The sequence below is a fragment of the Gopherus evgoodei genome, chromosome 4 (genome assembly GCF_007399415.2).
Source record: "Gopherus evgoodei ecotype Sinaloan lineage chromosome 4, rGopEvg1_v1.p, whole genome shotgun sequence".
Taxonomy (NCBI): domain Eukaryota; kingdom Metazoa; phylum Chordata; order Testudines; family Testudinidae; genus Gopherus; species Gopherus evgoodei.
In genome coordinates this window covers 135039823-135061828 of record NC_044325.1, presented here as the reverse complement: position 1 = coordinate 135061828, position 22006 = coordinate 135039823, and the positions used below count along the sequence as shown (strand labels likewise).

The following is a 22006-nucleotide window of genomic DNA, read 5'->3' as shown; positions in this document are numbered from 1 at the left end:
AGAAAACCCATCTGGGGACTGAAGAAAAGGTTGCTGTTCATGGCCCTTTCAGTCTTTGGTCTCTACAGTGAGTGTCAGCCGACGTGGTGGATTTTTATCATGTGCTCCCTTCCCCACCCACTTGAAACTCAACTGAGATTGACCAAGCTCTTCTAACATAGGTCACCAAAGGGGACCCAGCCACCTAGAGGTAAATGGCTCCTTACCTTACCAACTACCTGAGTGAGCTTCTCCCCCTGAGGACTTTATTTTAAAGGAAGCAGCACAAAAGGAAAAGAAAATTAACATTGCTACCATCCAGAGTTGAATGAATGATGGACCCCCGGCTGGGCTGGCTTGACTCTTTGGTTCTTTGTGCATTGTGCTGCCATGAGGTGGCTTGAGTCCTGTACTGCCCAGCTCCACTTGGGCTGGGAGCCTTGCAGAGGTTCTGTTGCTCCTGAGTGATGCCTTCCTAGCCAGCAGTTGGAGCAGAATTGGCCTTCTCAATGCAAGCTCTTTGGCTGGAGAAAGGGTTGCTAACCAGGCACGAAAGTGGAGTGGGGAGTAAAAGATTGGGAGAGAAAATGGACTGGCCTCCACCCTTTAAAGTAAATCTCAGTCTTGCATTACAATTTAAGCCATAACTGGTGCTTTAGGCCTCATGCCTCATCCCACTGAAATCAATGGGCTTTTTGGCATTGACTCCAGCGGGAGCCAGATCAGACCCTAACTCAGTTTGCTGGAAGTTAAAAGCCCAGAGCGAAGAATGTATTTTTGGTTGTAGAGGTGAGGGTGCCCCATAAAGGATAGTGACTCTTCCTGAATTCCCTTTACCTCTTGCCATCAGTTTATTATTACAGCTTCAGCATAACACAGAGTGGTGAAGGATGCTTTTGTGAAGGTCAAAGCCCAACCTGGATCTCAAATTTTGTTGTTTCACAATAAAATGCAAGCGTTCCCATTATTTTTACTAGCCAAATTAAGCTATTCTTCCCAATGAAGTTATGAGAGGCACTTGGGGATCATAGAAACATAGGGCTGGAAGGGACTTTCAGAGGTCATAGTCCATTCCCTTGCACTGAGGTAGGACCAAGTAAAGCCAGATCATCCCTGGTGACAGGTGTTTGTCTAACTTATTCTTAAAAACTTCCAATGATGAGGATTTCACAACCTCCCTTGATAATCTGTTCCAGTGCTCAAGTATCCTAGAGTTAGGGCTTGTCTACATCAGAAAGTTGCAGCGCTGGTGAGGGAGTTACAGCGCTGCAACTTTGAGAGTGTCCACATCTGCAGGGCATCACCAGCGCTGCAACTCCCTGTTTGCAGCGCTGGCCGTACTCCCGTTTTGTCTCGGGTGTAGAGGATCCAGCGCTGGTGATCCAGCGCTGGTAATGCAATGTAGACACTCACCAGCGCTTTTCTTGACCTCCGTGGAAGGAGGAAGCCTCTGGTAATCAAGCTGGTTTCCTTTCCCGGTTTGCTCTCTCGGTCCCAGAGCCAGCCAGCAAACCGCAGGGAAGGAGACCTGCTTGCTCGGGGTTCCGGGACCGAGAGAGCAAACCGGGAACGCCGCGGTTTGCTCTCTCGGTCCCGGAGCCAGCCAGCAAACTGCGGGGAAGGAGACCTGCTTGCTCGGGGTTCCGGGACCGAGAGAGCAAACCGGGAACGCCGCGGTTTGCTCTCTCGGTCCCGGAGCCAGCCAGCAAACCGCGGGGAAGGAGACCTGCTTGCTCGGGGTTCCGGGACCGAGAGAGCAAACCGGGAACGCCGCGGTTTGCTCTCTCGGTCCCGGAGCCAGCCAGCAAACCGCGGGGAAGGAGACCTGCTTGCTCGGGGTTCCGGGACCGAGAGAGCAAACCGCGGCGAAGCTGGTTTCCTTTCCCGGTTTGCTCTCTCGGTCCCGGAACCCCGAGCAAGCAGGTCTCCTTCCCCGCGGTTTGCTGGCTGGCTCCGGGACCGAGAGAGCAAACCGCGGCATTCCCGGTTTGCTCTCTCGGTCCCGGAACCCCCCTTGAAGCCGCCCAACAGCGCTGCAGTGTGGCCACATCTAACACCACTTGCAGCGCTGGTTGCTGTAAGTGTGGCCACTCTGCAGCGCTGGCCCTATACAGCTGTACTAATACAGCTGTAACAACCAGCGCTGCAAAATTTTAGATGTAGACATGGCCTTAGAAAGTTTTTCCTGATATCTAACTTGAATCTCCCTTGCTGCAAACCAAGCCAATTATTTCTTGCCCTCCACTCGGTGGATATGGAAAGCAATTGAACACTGTCCTCTTTATATCCATTTTTTAAATATTTGAAGACTATTATAAGTTTCCCTGCCAACCTTCTCTCCTTTAGACTAAGGGCTTGTCTACATCACAAAGTTGCAGCGCTGGTGAGGGGGTTACAGAGCTGCAACTTAGGAGGTGTACACATCTGCAGGGCATCACCAGCGCTGCAACTCCCTGTTTGCAGCGCTGGCCGTACTCCCGTTTTGTCTCGGGTGTAGAGGATCCAGCGCTGGTGATCCAGCACTGGTAATCAAGTGTAGACACTTACCAGCGCTTTTCTTGACCTCCGTGGAATAAGCAGGTATCCCAGCATACCTGAGGAAGCCTCTGGTAATCAAGCAGGTCTCCTTCCCCGGTTTGCTCTCGCGTTCCCCGAACCCCCGTGCAAGCAGGTCTCCTTCCCTGCGGTTTGCAGGGGGGTTCGGGGAACGCGAGAGCAAACCGCGGCGAAGCTAGTCTCCTTCCCCAGTTTGCTCTCGCGTTCCCCGAACCCCCGTGCAAGCAGGTCTCCTTCCCTGCGGTTTGCAGGGCGGTTCGGGGAACGCGAGAACAAACCGCGGCGAAGCTGGTCTCCTTCCCCAGTTTGCTCTCGCGTTCCCCGAACCCCCGTGCAAGCAGGTCTCCTTCCCTGCGGTTTGCAGGGGGGTTCGGGGAACGTGAAAGCAAACCGCGGCGAAGCTGGTCTCCTTCCCCGGTTTGCTCTCGCGTTCCCCGAACCCCCCTTGAAGCCGCCCAACAGCGCTGCAGTGTGGCCACATCTAACACCACTTGCAGCGCTGGTTGCTGTAAGTGTGGCCACTCTGCAGCGCTGGCCCTATACAGCTGTACTAATACAGCTGTAACAACCAGGGCTGCAAAATTGTAGATGTAGACATACCCTCAGTGTGCCCAGTTCTTTCAACCTGAGAACACCCAGGCAGCATCTGGGGGAAGGAATCAAGGGAGCATGAAGGCAGAAGATGCAATGGTGGAATGTTGTTATATGTGTAAATTGGCTTGAATAAATAATCAGGTTTAGTCCTGTTAACTGCTTGGTTACTTCAGTCATAACGTACTGATAGTTTATAAGCAATAATGAAAAAAGCAAGGGTGGTGGAGGTGGAATTTGATGCCTGGAGGCGATTCTTTGAGGAATAAGCAGTGGAGGTATGCTAATGAACTAGGCTTTCTCCTCTGGAGTGCCAGGGTCTAGCAACTAAGGATGGGGCAAACTGATGCAGGCAAAATAAGGAAAAGATTTTAAATAGCTTCTGGATATTAGGTCTTTCCACACACCTCATGAGTTACAAACGTCCCCAAGCAATGAAACTATCTTCTATTTTACAGGAGAATCCACTAAGCTGTAGTGATGACCTTCAGAATGACAATGGAAAGCTGTAGAGCAGGTGAGAAAGAACAACAAACCAAGAAACTGTGAACTCAACCTGTGATCTTCCTCAGAAATGAGCCAGTCTTGCCTTCTTGTAGTTTGCGTTTCATATGTGTTGTGTCCTCTGTCAGGGAACTGTATCTTGCCATTGCAATGGGATGGACTCACTAGTCTAGTAGGTTTTGTACATCTCTGCCACAATCCTTTCCTAGATTCAAAACTTCAGCTGATCAGCATGTGGAATTCTGAATAATCACCCCACGATTGGCAGTGTTCAAAAGCTTGAATAACCAGGGCCGCCCAGAGGATTCAGGGGGCCTGAGGTCTTCGGTGGCGGGGCCCCCCTGCTTTGATGGTAATTTGGTGGCAGGGGATCCTTCCGCTCTGGGACCTGCCGCCAAAGTGCCCCGAAGACCCATCGTGGGGGATCCCCGCTGCCGCTGAAGACCCCGGAGCGGAAGAAGTTCTGGGGGCCCAGGCCCCACAAGAGTTTTCTGGGGCCCACGGAGCGAGTAAAGGACCCCGCTCCAGGGGCCCCAAAAACTCTCGTTGGGGCCCCTGTGGGGCCTGGGGCAAATTGCCCCACTTGCCCCCCCACCCCCATCTGGGCAGCCCTGTGAATAGTTCCAAAGGATCAGTAGGCATAATTGCTTTGTCTATGACACACATGCCTGGACAAAAACCTTGTATCTAAACCAGCCGCCTGGCTGCTAATTTACAATGGGTCAAATTAAAATCTCTGATCTGAACACCCAGAACTTAAGGAATGTCCAGATCCACATCTGACTGTTGCTGTTCAGACCTCTATTTCTTATTGTGAATTTGTATTACAGTAGTGCTTATGCTCAGAGATCCCAACTACGAGCTATGCCCCGTTGTACGGGGCATCATATATACACATATTAAGAGATGCTCCCTGCCCTGAAGAGTTCACAGTGTAACTTGAATTCATGTTAATTTTTTTTTTCTCCAGTGAAACCTCGTAAGAAATCTGCCATCCCAGGGGTGACCATCAAGCAGTTTGTTGAAGTTATTCCGAAAGGATGTAGCACACCTGACTTTGAGCGAAAACCCATCACCCTAACATTACAGGAAGGTGAGATGCTCTTAAGAAACAGTTAATCTCACAGAGCCAGATTCTTGATCTCAGGCCTTGCCTGCATGAGAAAACTATTGATTTAATTGTCAGTTTTGAAATAGTTAATTCAATAAAATTTTCTTGTGTGGCTAAAGCCTCAGTCACGTTGGTATAAGTCTGGAGTAACCCCCCTGATGGCAGTGGAGTTGTTATTGCTTCACACCGTGAAAATGAGATCAGAATCTGGCTCATATGGTATAAACGGAGCCATTTGAACTCTACAGCAGGTTGATCTACTTCCATGTGATCAGAGTAAAATGTTTTACAATAGAAACTTCAGCTGGTTTATTTTCATTTTCTGCTGAAGCACTTAAAAAGCTCAGTATTGAGATTAAACCCCCATTAAAATGAGGGGTGGCAGGAGGGCTTGACACCTCCATTTGTCCTCGGCTGGCCCCACTACATCAAGGAGTGGTGTGATTAAGGTTGCAGGAGGGCCGGATTTCTAGCGAGGCACAGTAGACATGTGCCTAGGATCGTTGGTGTTCTGGGGGTTCCTAAAAGTTAAAAGTGGGTTAAAAGTTAAAAAGTTAATACATACAGCTCTCCTGCTGCAACTGGGCTCCTGGCCACCCTGCATGTGGGGCTGGAGTAGGGTGAGCATCCGAGTCAGCCCACCTGGGGACTCTGTGAGCCACTGCTGGGTGGGGCAGCTGCTGAAGATTTTATAGGGACAGTCCCAATATTTTTGGGGCTTTTTCTTATATAAGCTCCTATTACCCCCCACCTCCTGGCCCGATTTTTCACACTTGCTATCTGGTCACCCTACCCTGAACCCCCCATTTCTGGCCCCACACCAGAGCCCGCACCCCCAGCTTGAGACCTCACCCCCATCCTGCACCCCTGCCCCAGCCCAGTTTGAATGAGGGTGGGAGAGAGTGAGCAATGGAGGGAGGGGGGATGGAGCAAGAGGGGGCTGAGGCCTGGGGGAAGGGGCGGGGCCTCGGGGCAGGGGCGGGGCAGGGTGTTCGGTTTTGTGCTATTAGAAAGTTAGCAACCCTACCTGCATGGTGGAGGGTCTCGTGCCTTCACAGGGAGGCTGTGTTTATATTTCTCTGTGTTTAATTTTTTATGGAAAACATGAATGTCAGCTTAGGCAGGGGGAGCGTTGAACATGCTTTGCCTAGGAGCACATCAGGTGTAAATCCATCCCTGGGTTGCAGTGTGTGGTATTTACAGGAAGGCCAATTCATCATCACCAAAGGTCTGATCGAAAGCCCACTGACATCTGTGGAAAGACTCTCATTGATTTCCCTAGAGCAATGTTTCCGATTGTATGTATGGACTCTGCAGAATGTGGCAAAGCCTGTGTAAAGTCCCTAACTCTGCAAGATGGATAGATTTCCAGCACCTGCAGCTTTCAGTTTTCTCCTCTCTCTCCATACAATCATGTCACTTGTCCATAGACTGTTGTGCATTTTATAGAGGGATGCAATGCCCTCCATTGGTGCCCCAGATTTTTACCAGGGCCACCTTGCAATAAATATGGTCCTTTATTATTATGTTTAGTGTATTTGCATAATGCCAGAGGCCCCAGTCATGGACTACAGGACCTTGTTGTGCTAGGCACTGTATGGACACAGAACAAAAAGATGGTCCCTGCTTAGGGCTAGTCAAAATTTTTCAACTGAAACTTTTTTCCAACTGAAAATTGGAGTTTGGACAAAATCAAAACTTCCATGGAGAAGGGGCTGCTTTCTATGAAACAATTGGAAATTGGAAATTGGAAATTGGAAAACAATTTCTAGTTTCTGGCTGTTTGGGGATGAAAACTGGAAAAAAATTGTTTTTTCAATACAAAATCTAACTTTTCTCTGGAAACAAAGACATTTTCTGACCATCTCTATTGTCCTCACATCTACTACGCTAAAGGGACCCTCAGAAACTAACATTCAGTGGTCACAAATTTACTGTCTGTGCTTGGGATAATTTACTGCATGTGTTTTGGGAAGATTGCAAAAGTAACCAATGTGTCTTTCAAGGTGAAAAGAAAAGGAGGAAGCTGGGTGGAGTCAGCAGAAGGCAAATGGACAAGATGCTGAGACGATGCAGGGAATATGGCATAACTCTTGTGCGCTGAGGATAGGGCCTGATTGCTCAGAAAGGATTAATGAACATTTCTGTTAAGAGAATATACATTCCAAATACTGAATAGAGTTTTTATGCTGGATTAGGGAGGGATCTCTCTCTTCTTTAAAATTGTCCTTTCCGTTTATAGCCACTGATGATTGGAATCACTGGTGCTATTTGTTGATGATGGTGCATCTGCCAGACTGGCGGCCAGACATGGCTAAATAGCAGAGCTCTCATCAGTAGTTCTGTGTGTGTATGTGTACAAGGTTTTGAACTGAGATCCTTAAAATTCATGTGCAACATCCTTAATAGATTATGTACCTCCCCTCCAAAAAACTCAAACAAACTTTTTAAACAGAACATTAAGGTTTTTTTAACATTAACATGTGGGAAAAAATCAAGTTGGGCCTGAAGTGGAACTCCAAATCCACTCCTCATCCCCACAAATGTTGGTGTGGTTGACTCCAGATCTGGATCTGAATTTTTAGGATTAAAATCAGTCCTATGAAAAATGCATTTTCTGCCTAGAAATAAAAATTCAGGGATGAAATGGTATCAGTCGGTGGATGAGTCTGAAAGATACCTTTCAAGTCAGCTTTTTGAAAAGCAGGCAGCTCAACTGTTGCTTGGTCCTATTTTATCCAAGCTCCTGCCTCCTCCCCTAAGTAACTAATGTTTTGCCTCTTTTGAAAGGTAAAAATGCCATGTTCAGGGCTGTGGTTAAGGGTGAACCCCCGCCCAAGGTGATATGGAAGCGGAAGAAAGAAGAAATGAACAATCCTGACAAATACCAAATGTCCTTCAATGGCATTACAAATGAGTTCATCCTGCAGGTAAGGGTCAGTTATGGCATATTGGGCCCAGCATAGCAGAAAGAGATAGGAAGAGAGAAACTCAGGCTGGGATAGCAGGGGGGCTGTGGATATCAACAGAGCTGTGTGGGGAACCCAGGACAAGAATAGCAGAAAGTAGTGCAGCTCAGGATTGAAGGGATCAGCAGATCTCTGTACAAGGAACTCAGGACTGGACTAGGAGAGGGTGTTAGAGGTCAAGACTAGGGTGTATTGGAGGAGTTATGTAGAGTCAAGTTGCAGGAACTTCACCCTGGGCTTTGTAAACTGAATTGTCCCAGAGGAGCACAGTTGTCTAGATGGATCATGGATGGAAGTGAGTATGGGTGGCATTGAATCTGCAATAACACACAGCACTAAAGAAAACAAAGCTTTTAGGAATCTCCTGAGAACAGAAAGAGGACCAAGGATGATACTTTGCAGCTACTTCATAAGGAGATTAGCATCTGGGAAGAGGAGAGATTCCTCATTCACCACTGCTGCCAGCTCATACTATCTTCTTCTCTTTAAGATAAACAAACTCACTGCAGAAGATACTGATTTGTACCATTGCTCTGCTGTGAATGAGTATGGGGAAGCTGCATGCACTGCTGGCCTCAAGGTCATTCAAGGTAGGACTGGCTGGGTCCTGTGTGAAAACGTTCTGATTTGACTTTCACAGAGAACTGATGATTGCTGAGACCATTGTCCAGGTTTCCTTTCTCTAGGAAAGGGAGTATTGTACACGCAAGAGATTGGACTTCTTCAGTCGCTCCTCTTACTTTGGTGATGGATAGAAGTCACCTGTTATAACAGACAGACAAAGGTTGGTCGTGTGGTTTTTGTATTGGCCTGCGACTCAAAAGCTCCAAGTTCAGTGTCTGGTTCTACTGCAGTCTTCCTGTGTGATCCTGGGCAAGACTTTTAGTCTTCTTGTGCCTAGGCTCCCCATCTGTAAAATGGTGTGGTAATATTTCCTTTATCAATTTAGATTATAAGATCTTTGGGGCAGGGACAGCCTCTTCCCATGTGTATGTACAGCGAGCTCAAAGGGGTTCTGATCTTGGTTGGAGCTTCTAGGTACTGCTATAATACAAATTTAAAGAAACTGGCACATGAAATTGCAAGCCCATTAGCAAGAATGTTTAATGAATCTGTAAACTCATGGGTTGTATCATATGACTAAAGAATTGCTAACATAGTTCTGTAGAGGGGTTTGTCCAGGGCTCGTCCCCCTCCGGGGTGGCTGGGAACCAGGCCGCCTTGGCCTTAAGTCCGGTGAATCGGGGAATTAGCCTGGCAGGGCAGCTAACAGTCAGGAGCTCAGGCCTTCAAGCAGAGGCTGAGCAAACAAATAGGTTCAGGACACCCAGGTCCTAGCTTCAAAGGACCAGGGAAAGGGGGAGACTGCCACCCGCACTTTGGGTGGCAGGGGGGATGCAGGCCCACCCACTCCACTGCATCCCAGCCCGGGGCCCTAGCAGTGGCCGAAGACCTGCTGCAGTGTCAGTGGGGATCCTGACCGCAACACACTGACATTGGCTCTGGGTGTGATGCAGTCAGACTAGGGTCAGCTGCCCCGGGCTACTTCCTACCTCCCCCTCTAGAGATACTTGCATTCTGATGGTGTCCTCCACAGAATCAAGCACAATGGGCTCCTTGGGGTACTCGGCAAGCGGTAGGCTTGGTAGCTCCTCCACATAGCTTGCCACCAGCAGGCTTAACAGCTTCTGTGGGATCTGGTCGGCATCAGGCCTTGGCTGATCTGGCCAGTCCTCAGGTCGATTGCAGACTGTAGGAGTCTCACCACAGGGAGCTAGGCCACAGGCGTCTGGCTTCTCTGGCGCCCGGGGCCCTAGTGAGCTCTGGGGTTGAGCTTTTGTACTTCCTGTTCTGCACCTTGACTTCTGGGGGCCAGGTGCAAGCTCCACTGGCTCTGCCCACTTTGGCGTGCGGAGGGGCTCGTCCCCTTCTGGGGCAGCTGGGAACCAGGCCTCCTCGCTACAAGTTCCTATTTTTAAGAAAGGGAAAAAAAGTGATCCGGGTAACTACAGGCCTGTCAGTTTGACATCTGTAGTATGTAAGGTCTTGGAAAAAATTTTGAAGGAGAAAGTAGTTAAGGACATTGAGATCAATGGTAATTGGGGCAAAATGCAACATGGTTTTACAAAAGGTAGATCGTGCCAAACCAACCTGATCTCCTTCTTTGAGAAGATAACAGATTTCTTAGACAAAGGAAACGCAGTAGATCTAATTTACCTCAATTTCAGTAAGGCGTTTGATACAGTTCCACATGGGGAATTATTAGCTAAATTGGAAAAGATGGGGATCAATATAAAAATTGCAAGGTGGATAAGGAACTGGTTAAAGGGGAGACTACAATGGGTCATACTGAAAGTTGAACTGTCAAGCTGGAGGGAGGTTACTAGTGGAGTTCCTCAGGGATCGGATTTGGGACCAATCTTATTTAATCTTTTTATTATTGACATTGACACAAAAAGTGAAATGTGCTAATAAAGTTTGAGGATGACGCAAAGCTGGGAGGTATTGCTAACACAGAGAAGGACTGAGATATCATACTGGAAGATCTGGATGACCTTGTAAACTGGAGTAATAGTAATAGGATGAAATTTAATAGTGAAAAGTGCAAGGTCATGCATTTAGGGATTAATAACAAGAATTGTTGTTCTAAGCTGGTGACGTATCAGTTGGAAGTAACAGAGGAGGAGAAGGACCTCAGAGTATTGGTTGATCACAGGATGACTATGAGCCGCCAATGTGATATGGCTGTGAAAAAAGCTAGTGCGGTCTTGGGATGCATCAGGCGGCATATTTCCAGTAGAGATAAGGAGGTGTTAGTACCATTAGTACCACAAGGCACTGGTGAGACCTCATCTGGAATACTGTGTGCAGTTCTGGTCTCCCATGTTTAAGAAGAATGAATTCAAATTGGAAAGTTACAGAGAAGGGCTACTAGGATGATCTGAGGAATGGAAATCCTGTCTTATGACAGCAGACTCAAAGAGCTTGGTTTATTTAGCTTAACCAAAAGAAACCTGAGGAGAGATATGCTTGCTCTCTATAAATATATCAGAGGGATAAATACCAGGGAGGGAGAGGAATTATTTAAGTTCAGTACCCATGTGGACGCAAGAACAAATGGATATAAACTGGCAATCAGGAAGTTTAGACTTGAAACTAGATGAAAGTTTCTAACCATTAGAGGAGTAAAGTTCTGGAATAGCCTTCCAAGGGGAGTAGTGGGGGCAAAAGACACATCTGGCTTCAAGAGTAAGCTTGATAAATTAATGGAGGGGTTGATATGATGGGATAGCCTAATTTTGGCAATTAATTGATCTTTGGCTATTAGCGGTAAATATGCTCAATGGCCTGTGATGGGATGTTAGATGGGGTGGGATATGAGTTACTACAGAGAATTCTTTCCTGGGTGTCTGTCTGGTGAGTCTTGCTCAGATGCTCCGGGTTTAGCTGATCACCATATTTGGGGCTGGGAAGGAATTTTCCTCCAGGGCAGATTGCCAGAGGCCCTGGGTGGGGGGTTGCTTTCCTCTGCAGCATGGGGCACCCGTCACTTGCTGGAGGATTCTCTGCACCTTGAAGTCTTTAAACCACAAGTTGAGGACTTGAATAGCTCAGACATAGGTCAGGGGTTTGTTACAGAAGTGGGTGGGTGAGATTCTGTGGCCTGCGTTGTACAGGAGGTCAGACTAGAAGATCATAATGGTCCCCTCTGACCTTAAAGTCTGTGAGTCTAAATATTTACTAATAACTGGGAATTATTGGGAATCCATGATACCTGGACACACAAATCCAGGCTGGGATTTTTCCCTGTGACTTTCACAGATTAGAGATTCTGGGATGGAAGACACTTGTATAAGTATTAAGGCTTGTTAGTATTATTATTATGGTGACTGTGTTACCTAATGATTTTTTTTCCTTTTCTTTCTTTGCTCTATCTCCTCTCCCAACTCATCAGTTAGTTTCAAGAAAACAACAAAACCATTCCCCACTGAGTCTCAGGAGGGTAAGTGTGGAGAACAGGAGAGCTCTCTGTATTATGTTCTATGAATATCATAGGCACTTCAGTTAACCTGCTTGATATTATCCAGCCTGGCTACAAGAAGCGGAATCAAAGGAGACTGTTAGGGGAAACAAACAAGAAATAGAACAATGGAAAAGAAAAGGTACCATCAGAGAGAAACAGTGGGGAAGCTAATAATAAGAGAATGTCCACCTGTCTGGCTCCAACTCAGCTAGCAAGGTTTATTTTTCTCAGACCCACATCTGGGATCAAAGGAGATATTAAACTATTAAAGTCCCTGGTCTAGAAAGGAAGGGGGATGAGCAGGCAGTAGAGGCTAGAGATGGACCTTCGACAGAGAGAGACAGAGAATGCTTCAGGAGCTGTCTGTCTTTCTCAGGAAAAGGGGTGTCTGAGCTGAGTGGAACTTAGCCAAAACTTACAAGAAAAGAATAAAGTTTAGGTAAGATCCAGGTGTATCGGCCTTTTGTTGTTTTATCCCTTTTCTCTGCTTGTTATGTACCTTTGGGTGAATAAATAATGCTTTGTTTCTGAAGAAGCCGTTTGTGAGTCACTCACAAGCCCCTGGAGAAAAATGGTTTACAGGTGCCAAGCCTAGTTGGACCTGTTGTGTTAATGTGGTTGGGAAATAAGGGGGCTGCCACCCAGAGATCCAGTCCCAGTGGGAAAGGTGAGAGGAAGACAGGCCTGTCACCTAAAGGGTGCACTAGAGGGACTAAAAGGGATCTAAAACACAGCTCGCCATTTAGCCGCAAAAGTGCGTTTTCAGCTAAATTTTCAGAAGTGGCCTAAGATGTCTCAATTTGGACACCTATTAGTGGAGGCATCATGGTGGCCTTTGTTTTTCTAAAGCTCTTTTTGGTTCTGTGTTATGTCCTGTTGAGTGATTCCATTTTCACATCCTGCCATTTCTTTTTCTTACAGACCTGAAGAAAGAGTTGCAGGACTACAGGAAAATGTTAAGGAAGCGGTGAGTGGCCCTGGGGCAGGACCAGTGTCATAAAAGAGGCTTGTTTAGCCTTTGTGGCAGGGGTGACGATCCACCCTTCACATACCATCCAGGCAACACTACCTGCTTCTGCTTGCTTGGAGTCACCACATGGAAGGTGCTCTGCGACTGGCTCTGGGGCTGAGGTGCCAGCACTCTCCAGTAGGAGGCATCTACAAGGTTGTGCTGCTGATACTGTCTTGTATCAAGAAGTTTGCTTTAAGGGATCTGTGTCTCTTCTGCTCCTGCATTTTAGCTTGCACTGAACTTATTGGGGAAATGGCAGAAAAAGGGTACAAAGACATGTGGCATGTATCTCAACAGTAACACTTCTGGCCAATTAAGAAGCAGCATCAATGTGTCTCAGAAAGAGTCCCATCCTGTCTAGTCTTCATCTGCTGGTGGATATGACCTCCAGAAAGGGTGGGGATGAAGAATGAAAGAAGGGTAAATTAAGTTGCGGAGGGCAACAAAAATTATTAGGGGGCTGGAGCACATGACTTATGAGGAGAGGCTGAGGGAACTGGGATTGTTTAGTCAGGTCCGGCTCCAGGCCCCAGCATGCCAAGCACGTGCTTGGGGCGGCATGGCACGGGGGGCGGTCTGCCGGTTGCCGGGAAGGCGGCAGGTGGCTCCTGTGGACCTCCCGCAGGAATGCCTGCGGAGGGTCCGCTGGGCCCGCGGCTCCGGTGGAGCATCCACAGGCACGCCTGTGGGAGGTCCACCAGAGCTGCGGGACTGGCGAGAGGCAGAGCACCCCCCGTGGCGTGCCGCCGTGCTTGGGGCGGCGAAATGGCTAGAGCCGACCCTGTGTTTAGTCTACAGAAGAGAAGAATGATGGGGAATTTGATAGCTGCTTTCAACTACCTGAAAGGGGGTTCCAAAGAGGATGGATCTAGACTGTTCTCAGTGGTACCTGATGACAGAACAAGGAGTAATGATCTCAAGTTGCAGAGCGGGGAGGTTTAGGTTGGATATTAAGTAAAACTTTTTCACTAGAAGGGTGGTGAAGCACTGGAATGGGTTACCTAGGGAGGTGGTGGAATCTCCTTCCTTAGAGGTTTTTAAGGTCAGGCTTGACAAAGCCCTGGCTGGGATGATTTAGTTGGGGATTGGTCCTGCTTTGAGCAGGAGGTGGGACTAGATGACCTCCTGAGGTCCCTTCCATCCCTGATATTCTATGATTCTATAAGAGGAAAGAGGTGCTCCCTGTTGCCTATCTAAACTCCCAGCTTCTCCTCCTGTGACTGTTCCTTAGAACTCCACTACCTGCACAGAAGAAGGAAGTTGACATGGAACAGATCTGGCAGTTGCTGCTGAATGCTGATAGGAAGGATTATGAGAAAATCTGTTTAAAGCATGGGATTGTTGACTTCCGTGGGATGCTGAGGAAGCTTCAGCAGATGAAGAAGGACAGAGAGGACAAGCAACAACAGGTAAGACAAATCTTGAAAACCATTGGATTTCAATGAGACTTAAGCTCCTATGGGCCTAAATTACTTTAGAAAATGGGATTTAAGCTACTAAGTCACTTAGATGCTTTTGAACATTTTACCCAAGGGCAGCAAAACATTAGTGGCAATACAACAAAGAAGGCTCAATTCCAGCCTGACCTGTGTGTAACTCCTGTAATTTCAGTGGTCTTCACTTCGCAAGGTATTGGTGGAATTGGTACCAGGGAGCCCATTTTTTAAAACCTGGGTGCTGAATTTTGTATTTGGGTGCCTGTGATGGATACTTGTGCTCCTAAGTGCTGATTTACACACTCAAATGTAGAATTAGGTCAACCAATACCGACAACCATATTTGAAAATTGGACCAATGGTGTTTGCTTTGTGTATGAGTGACGGTACTATCCAGCTTGCCTAAAGCAGCAAAAAGTGGAGGGCTAGTGCTGTTCCTTTTGCTACACCATTCCACATCATTTTGACAATCTAATGGAAGATCTACTAAAGCCAGCCCTATCATATACCATGTGCTTGTGTCTGTCCTTCACAGTATATCTACAGTGTCACAAACCTCAAACACATCAAGGTCAATAAGGAGGGGAATGCTACATTCCATCTAGAGATGGACCTGAAAAATCCTGAAAGCAGAATTTACCTGTACAAGGTAAGGTGGGAGATGGAGTGGCTAGATCAAGCCATATTGAGATTTCAGTAGTCACTTAGATCTGACTCATAACATGCCCGTTTCACTGTGCAGCACCTGTGTGTGTAAGAATTGCTTTATAATGTGTCTCTCAATAGCAACCCCTTTGGTTGATTAAGGAGCATAATTGAAGTGGGAGTCCCATCCAGTCGTCCTCTGCTGGTGGATGTGGCATGAGACCTGAAGCACAGCAGATGAAGGGGTTACAATAAAGATTCAAGTCCATCAGGGTCCTCCATGGAAATTCAAGAACCCCACAGTCAATAAATTGATGCCTGCAGTCTCAAATCAGCAAATTCAAACTAGTCTCATTCATTTTGATGGGCATTGTGTCCCTGTCGTCTTTCAAAGAGGACTCTCAAGGAAATCAAAAATTAGACCTACTTACAGAAGTTCACAGACATGGTCATTAGATCACTGGTGCTGCAGGTGATTTATGAACAACAGGATGATCACATGGTGCTGAGTCCTCTTCCTCATTTCCTGCTGCTACATTGCATTCAGAAACAGCTAAAAATACATTAAATGTTTTCCTAATATGCCTTTTCTATGTATGCAGTTTTTATAGCTGTTTTAGAGACATTTATGCAGTGCCAAATGAACTCTCCGTGCAATGTGTATCAAAAAGAGAAAACAGGATCTTTGGCTGTATGAACAAGGAGTGATGAGCAGTAGTAGTAAGGTGGGTTTACCTCTGTGTACTGCGCACATTTTTAACAGCGAGCATGATTAACAATTGGAACAAACTGCCAAAGGAAGTGGTGGATTCTCCATTTCTTGAAGTCTTCAGATCAAGACTGCATGTCTTTCTGGAAGATATGCTTTAGCCAAACACAAGTTACTGGACTCGACACAGCGATAACTGTGGGAAATTCTCCAGCCTGTGTTATAGAGGAAGTCAGACTAGATGATCCAATGGTCCCTTCTGCCCTTAAACTATGTGAAGCTATGAAACAAACGGGTGGGGAAGTGGTCCAGGCAGCCACAAGTGGTAGCAGAGATTGTGAGTAAAATCACAAATTGGAGGGCAGTTTGATCACAAGCTATTCCATCCACATTAGGAGAGAGTCTAAGCACCCTGAGCATTTACATCTTCAAAGCTACAATAAGAAACTAATTAATTAAACCTCAAAATGCCATGTGAATCAGGCAAATAAATATTTTTTCCTCATATAAGAGAATTCTGTACAGGGTTCATTGTGAAGTCAGTTTTCATAAGCAATGAGCAGCAACTGCCCATTATCAGCAATAATAGGCTATAGGGCAGGGTTCGGCAACCTTTGGCATGCAGTTTACCAGGGTAAGCACTCTGACAGGCTGGGCTGGTTTGTTTACTTGCCGCGTCCACAGGTTCGGCTGATCGTGGCTCCCACTGGCTGCGGTTCGCCGTCCCAGGCCAATGGGGGCGGCAGGAAGCAGTGCGGGCTGAGGGAGGTGCTGGCCGCCGCTTCCCACCGCCCCCATTGGCTTGGGACGGTGAACTGCGGCCAGTGGGAGCAGCGATCAGCTGAACCTGAGGACGCGGCAGGTAAACAAACTGGCCCAGCCCGCCAGGGTGCTTACGCTGCTGAGCCGCGTGCCAAAGGTTGCTGACTCCTGCTATAGGGCCAACAAACATGTGGAGAAAGGTGATCCAGTGGATATAGTGTACTAGGACTTTCCAAAAAAAACTTTGACAAGGTACCTCACCAAATGCTCTTAAGCAAACCAAGCAGTCCTGGGATAAGACGGGGGGTCCTCTCATAGATCAGTAACTGGTTAAAAGTTGGTGGGGAAGGAAGGGTAGGAATAAATGGTCAGTTTTCAGAATGGAGAGAGGTAAATAGCTGTATTCCCTAGGGATATGTACTAGGAGCAAGTGCTGTTCAACATATTCATAAATGATCTGGAAAAGGGATAAACAGTGAGATGGCAAAATTTGCAGATGATACAAAATTACTCAAAATCGTTAAATCCAAAGCTGACGGTAAAGAGTTACAAAGGAATCTCACTAAACTGGGTGACAAGGCAACAAAATGGCAGATGAAATTCAGTGTTGATAAATGCAAACTTAAAGTAATACGTATTGTAAAACATAATCCCAACTATACATACAAAATGATGAGGGTCTAAATTAGCAATTACCTGTCAAGAAAAAAATCTTGGAGTCATTTCGGATAATTCTCTGAAAATATCCATTCAATGTGCAGAGTCAATTAAAAAAATCTAACAGAATGGTAGAAACTGTTAGGAAAGGGATAGATAATAAGACAGTAAATACTATAAATCCTCTATATAAATCCATGGCACACCCACACCTTGAGTACTGTGTGAAGTTCTGCTTACCCCATCTCAAAAAAGATTGATTAGAAATGGAAAAGATACAGAGAAGAACAGAAAAATGATTAAGGATATGGAACAGCTTCCATAAGAGAAGAGATTAAAAAGATGGGTACTATTCAGTTTGGAAAAGAGACAACTAAGGTGGGATATGATAAAGGTCTATAAAATCATGAATGATGTTGAGACAGTGACTAGGGAAGTGTTATTTACCCCTTCACATAACACAAGAACCAGGGGGTCACCCAATGAAATGAATAGGCAGCCAGTTTAAAATAAACAAAAGGAAGTACTTCTTCACACAATGCACAGTCAACTGGTGGAACTCATTGCCAAGGGATGTGTGAAGGTCAAAACTATAACTGGATTCCATACAAAATTAGATAAGTTCCTGGAAGATAGGTCCATCAGTGGCTATTAGCCAAGATGGTCAGGGATGCAACACCATGTTCTGGATGTTCATAAACCTCTGACTGCGAGATGCTGGAAGTGGACAACGAGATGGATCACTTGATGATTGCTCTCTCCTATTCATTGCCTTTGAAACATTAGCCACTGTTGGAAGACAGGATACTGTGCTAGATGAACCATTGCTCTGACCCAATATGGCCATTCTTATGTTATTAGCCATCCCCGATATAACTCATTGACATCAATGGAGTTGTACCATGGATGAATTTGGTGTAATGTGTTTGAAGGGATTTGGACCTCTGAGGCTTCCATATGCTAGAAATCAAGTTTTCACACTTTACCTGAATTCCTAAATGAAATATGTTGTCTTGAGTTGGTGCTTTAAACCCATTTAATGTCTTTCTATTTAAACAAGTGCATTGCTCTAACTCAGCAAATTGCCTCTTTTCTCCCTTTAGGATGGCCAGCTGATCAATTATGGATTCAACGATGACAAAGTAAAGCATTGTCTGAGGCAGGCAGGGAAAAAGTACAACTTCACCATCAACCACCTGCAGCTGGAAGATGCCGGCGTGTACCAGATCAAAGTGGAGGATGTGGATGTCTTCTCAACTGAGTTAGAAGCTGACTGTAGGGACCTGAGCTTTATAAACATGCACTTTGGCAGGATGTGTAAAGAACCCATTTCAGATGGGAAATCTAATCTAGGAGTAAATTCCAAACTCATCAGTGGAAATCAATAGCCACTGAAGTCTATGTGGGCAAAGGCGCTTACTCTCTAATAATACGCTTGTGATAAAAAGCGAAAGGGTAGGAAAGGTGCTCATGTGGATTGGGCACTGGATTAGGTTTTAGGATGAATGAGTTCAATTCTCGGTTCAGCACAGACTTCTTGAATGACTTCAGGCTTGACACTTAATGTATCCTGTGCCTCAGTTCCCCTTCTGTAAAATGAGGATAATAATCCCTGTCCTCAAAGGGGTGTTGTAAGGCTAAAAGTCCACGAATGATTGTGAACTGCTCAGACACCACTGTGATGAGGTATAGGTACCTAGTTAGATAAAAAAAGCAAATATATTCCTGTACCACTCAGAAGTAGACTAAGGTGCACATCTCAGGGTAGTTGTTCTTTCTGCCTGAGCAAAAGCTCACTGACTTCAAATTCTTTTTCTTTCCTTCTTTCTTCTTTCATCCATCCATGCATCCATCCATCCATGTTTAGTCTTAGTGAGTCAAGCAATCCCTTCACCCACACTTTCCTGACAATGGGTCTCAATTCTAACTTGGAGAGACCACCCATTGGGGGTCCCAACTGAATCCTTATAAGGGAATGGGCACTATCCTACCCTGATAATTGGATGTAGAAGTGGACTGTTCCTTTTTGGTTCTTGTAAGGGAAATGAGCCATCCCATCCAAGACTTGCAGAGGGACTGGAGGTGGCAGCTGTCCCACTGTAACTTTCCATAGTGGCCTCCAATAGGCGGGAAACAACATTATTTTGCTTCAAGATATGTTTTGTATATCTCCTGTATAAAATATAATAGAAGGGAGGGTCATTTTGGGGGGCATGTAACACACTCTTCCCACAGCCTCCCAGAGTATAGGAGACTTCCCTAGGCTCCAGCACAGCTTTTCTCCCTGAAAGACCTGAGCTGTCTGTCATGGAAAATATGTTACATGACTGATAGCCCTTGATTTGCCATTGCAGTCATTCCTGTGGGATTCCGACACTTGCTGAGTGAAGTGCACTGCCATGAGCAAGGAAATGCCATCTTTGAATGCAGCCTATACAGCCCCTGCTATGATGCCGTGTGGCTATATAGAAAACAACCCATTGAGGAGAATGACAAGTACAAAATCTCCATCTCTCCTGATGGCCTGACCCACCAGCTGGTTATTAAAAACACACAGCTCACTGACAAAGGGACTTACACCCTCGATATCAGAATCTGCTCCTCTAGTGCGTGGCTTGAGGTGGAACGTGAGTAACACTCTACTCTTCCCTTAGCTTCGATTTTGCTTTCTTATGGTGGACCTAACTTTGTCACCAGGTGGCCTCCCGTTAGACACGGATTGCTGTTAGGAGTTGATTGTTAGGCTGGGGGCTCTGGAGTGCTATCTGGGAGAGTGGGAAGCAGATCAGAAAGTAACTTCAGCCTTCCTCTTCAGTAGGACTATGGCGATCAGGGAATAACTCCCCTTCTTATGAACACTGACAAAACCTGCAAGCTCTCATTTTCCCTATTGCCATAAGACTCATTTGTTACAATCTAGTGGATTCTCCATCACTTGGAGACTTTAAATCAAGACTGGATCTCTCTTAAAAATACACCCCAACTCCACTGCAAGATAGGAATTTGATGAAGAAATTACAGGGTGAAAATCTCTGGCCTGGGTTACACAATAGATCAGACAAGATGATGACAATTATCCTTTCTGACCTGAAAATCTACTATTCCTATCCAAGTGCTGCTATTTCTAAAGTAGGGTCCTCCTAATTAGGATATCCAAATCAGCTATCTGTTGTCTTCATTAAGTTACTGACCTTCAACCCAACTGGGACCAGATGAGGAAACTTGAACCCCCAGATCTTTGACTTGTAAATCGTATTTACAATTGGTAGTGTACATCCTTATTTAACTCACCTAAGGAACAACTAAAATTTAGGTAAATATGAACCTAGAAATAGGACTGGAGTCTTTACTCCTTAGGTGGGCAACTTAGAGGGGCAGGGCCCCAAACCTGCAGTTCAGCTAGTAGGCCCTGTGCTTTGGAGTATGGTGGGGATTGTTAGCCACTGAGTACATCATCTTTTTGGTGAATGCAGGAGAGGGCTAGGTACAAGAGAGACGTTGCCTTTGAGTCCATGGTATCCCCTCAACCTCTCATGACAGGAACTGTGAGGTTGACTGATCCTTCCTAATCTGGTAGGCTCAGTTACCTAGTTAGAGCCAGGCCTTTTCAAGGTTTAAAGCTACTTCAGGATACCCGGATAGTGTTTTCAGCTATTTTACTTAGACCTTCCTCAGAGCAGCTCATCTTTTGAGTGATGATGGACAAACCCTTCTAGCAGAGGGCCAGGGGTTAGTCTGCAGGGAAGGCTTCCTGTTAAACTTGCCAGAGATACACGTTCAGCCAGAAGTGGCCTTTCACTCTAGCCCCATGGAGCTACTGAGACAGGGCTTCCCTAAAATGTCTTTAGGATCAGTCAGGTTTGCTGTCAACCCCTATGTGGCCTAAGATGGCTGCTAGCTATTGCTGGTATCCTCTGAGTGTCTCTTGGTCAACACTGATCTCTGTGAGTCTGTGCTGGTCCACTATCCTTGGCTGCTGGCTCCATGCAAACTCCTCTAAGAGGTCTCTGATTGTCTTCATTTACTGGTTGTCCCACTGGTGTGTTTAGACCCCTCTGTGTAAGTCCCCCGAGGAGGTCTCTGCTGCTCAGCAGAGGGAAGTTGGGAGGGCTGGGTGTGGAATGTAGGGAGAAGCATTAAATGTTCGTCTCCAACTGCCATAATGGACTTTCTTGTTTACTTCCAGCAGGCTCCTTTTCCTCTCAGCAACAGCTATCTCTGTACTTCTGAAAACCACAGCATCCCCCAGCGGATGAAAAGCTAGATGGGGCTTTGGGTCTGCCCATCCTCAGGCTAAACACCGCTTCACTCCAAAAATAAAATGTTGAGAGACTATTGCTGTCAGGGCCTTCTACTCTTCCCGTGGTGCAAACTAATCTGAATCTGATGAGAATCAGGGCACATATGAAAATGGGAGGGAATTGTGATTGTGAGGGTATGGCATTGTTTGAAGGGGAGGTTATATAAGTTTTATCAGGGGTGCCTAGTGCATATAAGTTAGGCACCCTTTTTATGCATTTAACTAAATGAGTAAATAAAAGCTAAGTGGGTAAAATAATTGAAACAAAACTCTGTAAACTACCATTTCATTTTGAAATTTACAAAATGGAGCTGCAAAAGTTGCACTGTCTCTCATGTCAGCTTTAAGTCCCTTTCTGGAGTAAGAACAAACCCACTTCTACTTAAAATGTTGGTTTTTGACTGAGAAACATAAAATTCTGACTGAAATTCCATTGGAAACATGCAAGAGTTTTATATATTCTGGGTGTGAAAATGTCCTTTATGCAAAAAATTAAATTTTTGTATTGTGAAATGTCCTGGAATGAAATCATAAAAATCGTGGTGCAAAATTGAATGCTCTCATTTTCATCCCTTTCATACATTTCTCACTATAATGGCATATTTCATTTGGTGGCTGCAGCGTCATGTGAGATTTTTATTCACTGTTTTCCTGTTGCTTTTGTCTTTTCTTTCCTGTGAACGGCTTCTTCTCCAATCAACAAACAATGCATCTACAATGCAGCTGCCAGAGGGAAGAGCAGACAAACTGA

The 22006-nt window shown here is 46.0% G+C and overlaps 1 protein-coding gene across 1 annotated transcript in view; it reads left to right on the top strand.

The window, feature by feature from the left end:
- Positions 1-3624: 3624 nt before the first annotated feature.
- Positions 3625-22006, top strand: part of IGFN1 (immunoglobulin like and fibronectin type III domain containing 1) — a 54292-nt gene continuing 35910 nt past the window's right edge. The window contains exons 1-9 of the mRNA XM_030562203.1: positions 3625-3643; positions 4601-4723; positions 7532-7671; positions 8201-8300; positions 12656-12701; positions 13978-14155; positions 14718-14831; positions 18059-18230; positions 19310-19582. Of these exons, the coding sequence (XP_030418063.1) occupies positions 3625-3643; positions 4601-4723; positions 7532-7671; positions 8201-8300; positions 12656-12701; positions 13978-14155; positions 14718-14831; positions 18059-18230; positions 19310-19582 (1165 nt within the window). The remainder of the gene's footprint in view (positions 3644-4600; positions 4724-7531; positions 7672-8200; positions 8301-12655; positions 12702-13977; positions 14156-14717; positions 14832-18058; positions 18231-19309; positions 19583-22006) is intronic.